Source organism: Leucopleurus acutus, assembly GCF_964270905.1.
Source record: "Leucopleurus acutus genome assembly, chromosome: 19".
NCBI classification, from domain to species: Eukaryota; Metazoa; Chordata; class Mammalia; order Artiodactyla; family Delphinidae; genus Leucopleurus; species Leucopleurus acutus.
In genome coordinates this window covers 58,828,757-58,840,569 of record NC_139161.1, presented here as the reverse complement: position 1 = coordinate 58,840,569, position 11,813 = coordinate 58,828,757, and the positions used below count along the sequence as shown (strand labels likewise).

Below are 11,813 nucleotides of genomic sequence, written 5' to 3'. Positions count from 1 at the left end.
GCCACGGAGTGGCTGGGCCCGTGAGCCATGGGTGCTGAGCCTGCGCGTCCGGAGCCTGTGCTCCGCAACGGGAGAGGCCACAACAGTGAGAGGCCCGTGTACCGCAAAAAAAAATTTTTTTAATAAAAATAAAGAACAAAGGGCTGTCTTGAGTGAAAAATACCAGCACCCACTTCAGATGAAGCTCCAACCTCTACCTCCTCGGTAGAATGGAAGCTCCAGGGGGCCCAGAGGTTTTTTTTTTACCCCTTCCTGCGTCCCTGCACCATCAACACTTTGTAGGTGAACAACTGCTAACATGGCAGCTCTCTCATTAGAAAGAACAAAGGGCCCTTTGCCAAGATGGGGAGCTCTGCTTGGTCCGGAGGCCCAGCTCGAGCCGTTCCATGAGGTGCCCGCAGGTGGGGTTCTTACCGGGATGGAGGTGGAGGCCGGCTTGGGATCATTTCGGGCTAAGCCTGGCGGCTACTCAAGATCGGGGAGCCAGGCGTCCGAGGAAACGCCACTGTCACAAGCCTCACTGGCTCCTTGGCAAATGGCAGCTGTCTTTGGCTGAATGGAAGCCACTCTATCCGGGCACCTGCCCGCCCACCGCCGACAGGGCCCAGCCACCCCTGCCTGGGCTCACGAGCGCTCCCTCGGGGGCAGCTGAGGAGCAGCCCCGTGGGTGCCCCATCGTGCCCGGGCAGTGCGCCAGCCAGAGCAGGCAGCGTGGAGGGACCAGACGAGGAAACACCCGTTGGCATGAACCACGAAGCGGGAAGAGCTCCAACTCCGACTGACAGGCAGCAGACGGGCTTTCCTCTATGGTCACGAACGCCCTCCAGGCTTTTGCTGGCCCTTTCCACCCACCCCCTGAGTCCGCGTAGGACCCCACTTCCTACTCTTGAGCCCAAGCAGAGGCCTCCGCGGCGTCCCAGGGCTCATCTGCAGAGGGCCCCGCACAGCAGCTGTCCTGGTGGGTCTTTGAAGCTGTAACCTTGAACGTCCTGCTGGAACTTACTCCTGCTTCCGGCCCCAGCCAAAGGCCAGACACCTTGCCTAGTACGTAGAAATGGTCAGCACTTATAAAGTTTGTGATAATCATTGCCCTCCCTCATTTGAAGTTTTTATCACTCATTAACAGAAATGCCTTTCTATTTCTGGGTTTTATTGTAGGTGCTGAAAGTGGGAATGGTGTTTATCCTTCAGAAGGAAGTTGGGAAGCGTGCAAAGGCCCTGGTCCAGAAGGTGACCATCTGACAAAAGGCCAAAGACCTGCCCTTTTCCCAGGCCTGAGTAACTCCCCCCTGGAAAAATGAGGGAGTGTCTTTTAGTTCCGTGAGTTTAGGATTCCATTTTGAGAGAATATACAAATTGACCAAGGAAGGTTTACTGAAGAAAAATTCTCCAGAATTCACCAGTATTTTGCAAACATGCTGAGCACATGCGATCATTAGTGATTACATCAATCTGGTAGTACTGCAGTCAAGGTCCTTTTGGTTGTGCAAAGGAAAAACTCCCTTGAGACTGACTTTTAAAAAGCCAAAGTGCATCCTAAGGATACCCGAGGAATTGATGGAGTCCACGGCAAGGATGCAGGACTAGAGCCAGAAACCTTCACCACCTCCAGGCTACAAGGCAGCTGCTCTCACCCACTTGCTCTCGTGTCTGTCATTTCTGCTTGTACAGATCTCTGCTCGTCCACGTGGCACCGGCTCAGGGGTCCTGACTTGCAAGTGCCCCATACGTGCTATCACCCCAGACAGACACTGGGATGTCTCCTGCCCTTTGCAAAATTCTTTGGATAAAGAATGTTCTTGGGCCTGTTTGGATCGGGAGAAGATCAACCCTGGTCTGATCAACTGGTGTGCGGGGGAGGGGGGGACGAGGTCCTTGTGTACAAAAGGCCCCACAGCACGGTAATGAGAGAGGCGCCCGCCGCTTCAGCAGTGCTTAGCTATCAGTACTTAAAACAAAGACGTCTGTACTTTTCTATTCAGAGCGACCTTCCCCTCCAAATGCTTACTGAACTAGCCAAAGCTTCAGAAACGTAAATGACTGGCATTTTACAAACTTGTACTGAAGCTGAAACCCAAGCAGAAAAGGTTACAAAAAGTTGCTCCCTGTTTTACTGCCCTTCACTGGGCTAGGTTGGTACTTGTTTTTTTAATTTTCATCACATCTTACATGAGTGATGAAGACACGCCCAGTTACAAAAGGTACCCCTTTTCACTGACATTTTTTTTTTTTAACAATATGCATTGATGTCAACATCGTGATAAAGCCGGATGTTCAGCTGATTCACTGCACCTATAAAAACCCTGCCAGGGAATCCTATTTTGTGGGCACACCACACAGAGCCTGGCACTCGAGGTCAGACGATTCCAATCCTAATCTGAAAATAAGCGCAAGGAGCTCCGTGAGAGCATATGTCTCGTCTGGCTACCAGTTTCAGGCCACACTTTGCTTCTGTGTCCTACAGTGGGCGGGGCAGAAAAAGTAACCCAGTCTCAAACTTGCTATTCTTTTCCTTTTAAGAACCTTACAACTACCGACATCTCTAGCTCCGAAGCACACAACGCACACAAAGACATGACTGGACAGTATCTTAACTGAAAGCACTAGTTTAAATAGCCTAGAGTCTTACGGAAAATGTTATTTCAAACCATGCAGAGGCAGCAAGAGTCACCCAAAACCACAGTTTATTCTATGACCTTTATATTGCTTTTCTGTTATTTAAAGGTTGAAGCAAAGTGAAGTGGATGGAAATATTCTGTTAAAAGAACAAAGTGAGTCAATCACAACATATGCATCTAATAACACCTCAGGTCTATGCCATACGCTCCAAACACAAGGCTGAGTCCAGGAGTGGCTCATGTTCTGGGTTCTTGTAAAGCAAATGGAAATATTGGGAAGAATCAACACATCCCAACAGAGGAGCCATAAATGCCCTGAAAGCAGAAAGTTGACACAATTTTAAATATAATTCATATATATATATTTTAAAATCAAACACAATTAAATAGAATATGGTTTAAGTACATGAATACTTCACTTTAGAAGAATAACAGAGGTGGTACATAGTACCAAAAACTCATACACAGCCTTTCTGCTTCTTCTGTTGATGAAACAGTGCATGTCTATACAACCAAATATTGCAGTGGAATAAATTCTCTGTTCATTCAAGACTTTCTCAAGGACAGAGGTGATAATTATATATTCATATGTGTATATATGTATTTTTTGCAAAGTCTGAGCAAAAGCAGTAACACCTAAGAGAACGTTCTTTCCCTCCAACAGTCCGTGCGGTGAGGCAGCACTGGCACCGCCTGCATGGAGTGTGCTGGCCGACAGGGCGGCCCCGCCCATGGCAGCGAGGTCCAGACCCTGAAGCTGACCAAGTGGAAGTGCAGGGAGGGGCCTCTCGTTACCCCACAGACAGAAGAAAAAGGCCACAACCTGCACATTTCCCAGCGCAGAGCAAAGAAGAGGAGAGAGTCAGAACTGAGTGCCTCTCTGTCTCCACACCTGCCCGCCCACCTTCTTTAAAAACTCTACAATCTGGGAATAAACATTTTGTTCAAGGAACCACAGGGGAAAACTGGAGTGATGGCTGTTGCACATCCCTTTCCACAAGTACTCTGAGGGGAGGTGACGTCACCGGAGCCCAGAATCTCGGAGGAGCAAGTCCTACCACTTGCAGTGCAGAGGCTCGCCCTTCCGGCAGCGGGGGAGCTGGTTTTAAGAGTACTGCGTCTCAGGAGCAATTAAAACGTGAAAACCATACACTGTCACCAAAGGGGAGGACAACGTCACCAAGACTTGACTCACGGCCCGTGAGCTTCCTCCCAAACTGACGCCTCTGTGCAGACCCCGCTCCCCGGAAGAAAAGCCACCTGCTGGCGCCGCACTGCCTGGCTCCTGAGGGGCCGACTCACCTGCCTGTTCAGGAGACCAAGCGAGGCCCCTCTGGTACCCGCTGTCTGATGCTGTTGGGGTGGGTCACCGCCAAGGGAGGTGCATCAAATACCGGCTCTACGCCTCTGCGTCTCCCATGGCGTGTGGCCCCTGCCTATCCCAGTGGAGTAACACTCTTCCACACATGGGTTATTGCCATTGGAAAACTAGTAATTCTCTAGTAATGTAAACAACACCACTCTGTCTCTACAACCTTCACTGTGTGATCAACATGTGCAGATGTGTCTACGCGACACTCTGCCGACGGTGGAAGTCTAGGATTGTCTGCCATTCTTTCTCGGGAACAACAGTGAGAAGAAATACAGTGCTCTGTTTTCACTGGCTGTGGGGAAGAATCCAACCAAAGGAAAAAAGTTCTCCTATTTTCCAAAAGCAGATTTCCTCTATCTCAGGTCTTGAGTCATAGCTGATGAAAGAAAGGAAAAGAAAAAGGTAAGGTACATTTCTACAACCAGTGACACATTACCATCACAGATTAAGGAAGAAGGGCACCAACACTTACACTTGGTGAGCGCCTACTACATACCAGCGCTCATGACAGCCAGGACCCGACTACAATCACGGGAGGTAAAATGCCCTAATTAGCTTCCTTTACAGCTGAGTGAATGGAAGCCTAAGGAGGCCAAGCAACCCACCTGAAGGTTATATAACGAGGACTGGCACCCAGACTTGCTTTTATCTTTCCGTTTTGGCAACAGATATTAGAACGAAACATCTACTTTTTGACAGATAATTCTGCTTCTAGGAATTAACTCTAAAGCATACTCATAAGAGAGGGCAAAGACTTACATACACATTCATCAAAGTATTGTTTGTAACAGGGAACGATCCCAAACGACCTAAGTGACCATCCACAGGGGATTCATTAGATGAAGACAGAGCCATAATATGGAATGCGCCAAAGCCTTTAGAAAGAAAACAGAGAGCTTTGATCTTCTGGCCTCCTAAGGCCAAGCTTCTGAGGCTGAGTCCTCTTTTTCACTGCACTGGGGAGGAAACAAACATCACAGGAGACATGGTCCCTGCTATTTGTGAGATGGGACATAAACACATGAAACAATTCAGTAATGCTGTGAGGTCATTTACATTAAATGCCCAAGTGCTTTCTATAGACAAATGTAGAGTAGGTGATTCAAAGCAGAGAGGTATCCACAGGGGTTAAAGAGGGGTTGGGTACTCCTTTGTGGGTGTAGGACTTCTCACATTCACACATTCATGGAATGAGAATTACAGGGGATCTTATGAGATTTTCTTGTCCAACTTCTCTGATCTACTGATAAGGAAATGAAGGGACCGGAGAAAATTAACTTGCAAAAGGTCACACCTACTAAAAATGGACTGAACGAGGTCTGCCGGCCTACTGCTTTTTCCATACCAATACACTGCTGATTCCTAAAGGACAGGCAGGACAATCATCTTGGCCAGCCAAAGAGAAGGTCTAGCAAGGTTAAACGCAAAATATATCTGTATATCTTAGAAATGAAAAGCATATGGTAATAAAATCTGAACACACAACTCCAATGAAAAGCCTTAAGTTTAAACATCTGCTTTCCAAAATGGTTTCTAAAGAACATTTTCATATTGTCAAACATTTGATCATCAACATGACAATGGGGAAGCACAAAAGTAACTACCTTGCACTTCTTTATGCACCTTTACCATGTTATTTGCTATTCTGGGTTTGACTGAGCCAGTGAATATAGGCAAAAATTATCACCCTTACATAGAAAAGAGGATGGAGTCTGCAAAAGTAAACAGAGTTTTGGTATGAATCAGCTCAGTGAAAAGTTCAAAATTAAACCAAGCTCTGGTAGTAACAGAGTAAAAAGTTGGCTACAAAGATAGCAAGGAAAGGTGATGCTGGACCCAAATCTAAGTTCACGCCTCCATCTGAACACAAGTAACTAACACAGGTAACTAACATAGTGTTCCTAACTCCTGATAAAGTAGACAGAAGAGTTTAACACCTTCACAAAGAGTCTGAGCAGAGGTTCTCCTGTCACATGAAGTCTTTGTGAGTCAACTCAAGTTACAGAAAGCAAAGGTGGTGGAGGAACTGGGAGTCTTCGCCTGAAGAGATAACTGGGGGCGCTAAGGGGCTGCCTCCAATTTGCTGGGTTATTTGTGTGGCTCTTGTGGGCACAGCTGGTGAAGCCATAGAAAAACAGAGTATTCAGTTGGGGGCAAGTCAGAATTTCCTAATAATTACTGTTGTTGACCTCCAGGTAAAGATGGCAGATTGATCACATCCATTCAATTCACTCCTTCCTAAAGTAGTACTTAAAAAAAAAAAAAACCCAGAGAGTCCGCCTGCTGATGCAGGGGACAGGGGTTCGTGCCCTGGTCCGGGAGGATCCCACATACCGCGGAGCGGCTGGACCCGTGAGCCATGGCCGCTGGACCTGCGCGTCCGGAGCCTGTGCTCCGCAGTGGGAGGGGCCGCAGCAGTGAGAGGCTCGCGTACCGCAAAAACAAACAAACAAACAAACAAAAAACCAAACAAAAAACCAAAGTCACATGAAAGGGAAAAGTGAGAGAAGAGGCAACAATAAAATGGAAGAGTGTAAATGACTTAGTAGATCCAAAAAAAAAAAGTAATCGATATTCACCTTTATCTTTATTACTTCCTTCTTTCTGCTTTCTCTGGGTTTCATTTACTCATTTTCTAGTTTCTTAAGATAGAAGACTGTGATTTTTCCTCTTTTCTATTATAAATATTTAATGCTATAAATTTACCTATAAGAACTGCTTTAGCAGTATCCCACAAATATAGTTGTCCCTTAGTAATGGTGGGGGATTGGTTCCAGGACCCCTGCAGATACCAAAATCCGAGAATGCTCAAGTGCCTTCCATAAAATGGCACAGTATTTGCATATAACCTACACACCTCATCCTGTGTATCTGAAATCACCTCTAGCTTACTTGTAATACCTAATTCAATGCAAATGCTATGTAAATAGTTGCCAGGCCATGGCAAATTCAAGTTCTGCTTTTTGGAACTTCATGGAAATTTTTTTTTTTTAATATATTTTTGATTTGTGGCTGGTTGAATCCATGGATGTGAAACCTTCAGATGTGGAGCCCACGAATAGGGAGGGCAGATTCTACTATGTTGTGTTTTCAGTCCAAAATATTTTCTAATATTCCTTTTGATTTCTTCTTTGACTAATGGGTTACTCAGAAGTATGTTAATTTCAAAATATTTGGGGATTTTCCACATACCTTTCTTTCTCTTTTATTTTTTTTTGGCTGTGCCACACAGCTTGTGAGATCCTAGCTCCCCGACCAGGGACTGAACCCAGGCCCTCAGCAGTGAAAGCCCAGAATCCTAACCACAGGACAGCCAGGGAATTCCCTCCATATATCTTTCTGTTACTGATTTCTTGTTTAATTCCTTTATGGTCAGAGAAGAAACTGTATGCTTTCAATCCTTTAAAATTCATTGAAAGCTTACAGTTTGTCCTCCCTACACTTTGGAAACTGCTTCCAGGAAGTGAACTAGGGATCATCTCAATGTTACCTTCCTTTCAAGGATTAAAGTCCTCTACTGCGTGTTGTCTAATATCTGGAAATAGCTGTTTCATTTAGTTTGTCAGTTTTCTAGTTGTTTATAATGAGAGGGCAATTCCTATAGCAGTTAACACTTCAACAGCAGAAGCAGAAGCTCCCTTATGTCCTTTTAAATTTTTGTGTCTCTGGGATCTAATTCTCTTCAGTTTTACACACGCTAGATCAGAACACAAATCATCCTTACCTTTGTGGACTTCTCTAACGGCTGATCACACTGTGCCTGCTGCATAACATCACTGACTATCATTTTAGCAATCTTCCAAGCTAGCTCTTCCTGGGCCTATAAAAGTAATTAAACTGTTGATAATGGTTATTCACTAGAAGAATAAGCAAACATTATTAATGTTCTAAACACACCTGTATATGCATATCATTTCTACTTATTTGGGAAGAAGCACGTCCCCACGTATGAAAGGACCCGGGCCACCCTCTGGTCGTGATATATTAACATGCTCTTCACTGTCTATCCGACATCATGACTATTTTCATGTTAGGTGGTCAAAACAAAACATCTTTCTTTTTCCACTCTCATCTTTCAATGTACTTAACTATTCAAAAAGCAAGCCTCTACTTCTGAAAGTATAACAGACAGTGAGGAAGGAAACACTGAGCTTTTGTTTCTACACTGTTACTGGTGCCTCTGCTGATTAATGGAACCTTGACTGCTTGGATATTTTTCACTGGCCAGACTCTGGACTGAGGATACCTCCACTGCCTCTACCAGGCAACTGTGAGATGCTACGGAGGGCCAACCCCTTCTTGTTATCTCCTAGATAAGGAAGCAGCGATGTACCATGCTGCTTAAGCAAGGGAACTAAGGAAAGAGAAAACTCGAAACCTTGCTTAGAGTAAGTGTCCCTTATAAACAGGAATCTGTTTACACTAAAAGCAGAATTTACCTCATCAGTATTTCCTTGCACCCATTTCTTCATAGCTTGAGAGAACATGGATCCTAGTAAACAAAGCCAAAGTTGAATGTAGACCTCATGCGTAATTTTACATTAAAAAATGCTCTTATATAAACATCTATTTCCCAGCTTTTAAAAGATATTCTTTTTTTAAAGATGTATCTTTTTTAAAAGATACTATTTTTGGGGTACAACCTCACCCCAAAATTAAGGAATATTACCATTAATAAAAACTGATTATATTGGCTCCATAGCAGAGTATTTAACTTGCAAATATTATGGTTTGAAAAACTTTGAAAAGCTGTTTTAGAGCTCTAGAGGTTTCTTCTATTCTCCTCACTTGATGAAAGAAACTATCATCTAGTGTTAAATCTGCAGTAAACATTCAAAGATCAAATAAAACCATGACCAGGATCTGGTCTTGAGATAAGAATCTAGAAATACATCAGGAGATGTCATGTATATAAATCTTTTGGATCAGCTCCTATACAAAAGGGCTTCCAGTGCAGATTATGCCACTACATGCTGGATCTCTGGTCTGTGTAAATTTGCTGGGTAAGATCAGAGTTTTAAACAGCCATGCTCTGTCCAGGCCATAATACACCTCAACTTCCCAGGAGACACACAAGTCTATCTACATCTGTACTCTAGATGCTGAGGAGTCACCAAGGACGTAGGCTAGCCTCTATTTCCAGGTATAAAATACACAGCTTATCCTTTCATTAATACATATAGGCTCACATCCTAACTTTGCCTTAAACCAAGTGGTTGGTAGATTATTTCTTAGGCAAGATCCTGATTAGTTCAATGACTGGGATATGCTATAGTAAACTGCAGCATTCATTAAAAAAAACAAAACCTGGATCCTTTCCTCTTAATATATTTTTATTTTATTTATTTTTTAAAACAATGGCTTTCTTTTTTTTTAAATTATTATTACAAATTTATTATTTATTTATCTATTTATTTTTGGCTGTGTTGGGTCTTCGTTGCTGTGCACGGGCTTTCTCTAGTTGCATCGAGCTGGGGCTACTCTTAATTGCGGCATGTGGGCTTCTCATTGTGGTAGCTTCTCTCGCTGCGGAGCACGGGCTGTAGGCGTGAGGGCTTCAGTAGTTGCAGCACGTGGGCTCAGCAGTTGTGGCTCGCAGGCTCTAAAGCGCAGGCTCAGCAGCTGTGGCACACGGGCTCAGGTGCTCCGCAGCATGTGGGATCTTCCCGGACCAGGGCTCGAACCCGTGTCCCCTGCCTTGGCAGGCGGATTCTTAATCACTGAGCCACCAGGGAAGCCCAATGTTTTGTATTATTAGCTAAAAGTTTGAACACTGATCTAGTTAAATTTTATAGCCAAGCAGAGCCAGCAGGGCCACAACATTACATACTCTGCCTATAGTCTCACCCCTGCCGCAATGCTCTGTCCTCGGGCTCCCCTGCAGTCACCCTGTTGGCAGCGTACTTGTGAACACTTCCTCCTCCTCTTCTAATGCCCTCTAATGTCTTTGACTCCTGTGCATCCCTTCCCCCTTTAACAAGGAGCTTCATCAGGATTCCATTCCGTTCAGCACTTTCTCTCTGGGGCATCTCATCCCCTCCTGTGGCTTTAACTTCCTTCAAAATGCAAATAACTCAAAAACTTGTCATTGGGTGTCAAACCAATACTTACAAATTGTCCTAACACCTCAAACATAACATGTTCCGAGTTGAGCTCTTCTATCTCCCATGTACTCTTTTTCTTGTAGCCTCTATCTCAGAAATTAATTTAATCCTCTGTTAAAAATTAACATCATAATGCTTCATCTAGAGAACTGATATTAGAAAACTCATCTGCTTTCCTCATCTGCTCTCCGTAGGAAATCTGTCACCAAATTCCACCTTGGATGTAGTCTCCTGAATTCCCCCTTGGAAGTCTTATAAATCTGACCTTCTAGTTCCTGCTACCACTACCTATCCTCGGATCCTCTTTTTCTTCTATCTACATTACTAGCAAATTACACTATCTGACTACTACCTGAATCTCTGATACCAGTCTCTCCCCAACTCCAATTCATTCGCAGACTACAGCCAGAAAAATGCATCTCACTGCACTCTGATTAGAAATCTCTGGTGCTCAACAGACAGTACCGCAGGCTTCTTAGTATGACATGCGTGGGCTTTCACAGCGTACATGCGGCTCTATCTCCCACCACTGCACCGGTGCACGAGGAGACTGCCACTGCAGGGACTACCTTCTCACAACATCCTCTACAATTCCTTCTTGTTACACTTTCTCCTAGATGATGTGAAGGTAACTTTTAAAATTACCTTGCTTGCCCTGAAAGCAAAGTTCTCACATTCTCAGAAGCTTCTGAGATACACCCACCCCAAAACATAGTCCTTTCTTCTGTGCTCTACTATCAGAGCTTTAAAATCGAAAATGAAACTACAGGTTGGTAAATGACAAACATTCTTCGCAGCTGCCCTCAGCAAGGAGATGAAGGGGGACGAAGCAGAGCTGAACTGCAAACAAACGTGGTATTCTGAACCAAAGCTCGAGGCTGCGCTCTATCTGCTCTGTGATCCGTAACGAGTTACCATTTCCCTGATCCTCAACTTCTTCACCTGTAGAAGAAGGAGGCGGTACCCACAGATGTATCATCTACGATTCGAATGAGCCAGGGCTTAGTCCCCCGTTCCGCTCAGGTGTCTACTCAAAATGCTACTTCCTCCGTGAGACCTTTCCTGACAACCACTTCTAAGACAGCACTACCCACCATTCTTCCAGTCCCTCACTCTGCTTATATGTCTGTGTATAAACACAGACAGACAGACACACACACTGTATTTATCTGTTTACTGTCCCTCCACTATAACGTTAGTTCCATGAGGGCAGGAATCTTATTTTCTTCCCAGTATTTAGAGCAGTAGATGCATATAGTAGGCACTCAAATGTTAGAATGAATGAACAAACGAATAATATGAAGAGACTGAATGAATAGAATAAGCAGAGACAGTGATTTGGGGAAAAGTTTTTTGTACATCTTACCTTCATCTTTACTCATATATCTTTAATATATCTTAATTCATATAATACAAAAACAAACTGCAAACACCCAACACCTATTCTCTGGAGCAGCAGCACCTTATGAGCTGTCAAAGGAATAAGACCAGCTTCAGAAAAAAAACCCAAACAGCTCAGAGACTCTATTATTACTGGAGACCCCATTACCCTCTCTGACAGAAGCTACCTGATGACAGTAGAGGCATTCCTGACCGATACCTCCAGAGGTTGTCCAGCACTTTCTCTACACCTAGGCTACCACTGATCTCTTCCTAGTATTCAACTTCTACCCAATAAAAGACACTACTGGACTGTAAGTTTCCTAACAACAGGCTCTG

The 11,813-nt window shown here is 44.4% G+C and overlaps 1 protein-coding gene across 4 annotated transcripts in view; it reads right to left on the bottom strand.

Moving 5' to 3' along the window:
- Window positions 1–2,588: 2,588 nt before the first annotated feature.
- AKAP10 (A-kinase anchoring protein 10) overlaps window positions 2,589–11,813 on the bottom strand; it is a 54,533-nt gene continuing 45,308 nt past the window's right edge. For 2 of the 4 annotated variants that reach the window (XM_082859939.1, XM_082859937.1), the window contains exons 13-15: window positions 8,430–8,482; window positions 7,715–7,810; window positions 2,589–2,933 (exon numbers count right to left, since the gene is read on the bottom strand). In XM_082859939.1, coding sequence (XP_082716065.1) covers window positions 2,901–2,933; window positions 7,715–7,810; window positions 8,430–8,482 — 182 coding nt within the window. In that variant the 3' untranslated portion in view covers window positions 2,589–2,900. Of the gene's footprint in view, window positions 4,367–7,714; window positions 7,811–8,429; window positions 8,483–9,838; window positions 10,204–11,813 lie in introns of those variants that run through there. The other 2 variants (XM_082859938.1, XM_082859940.1) reach the window with 2 other exon arrangements.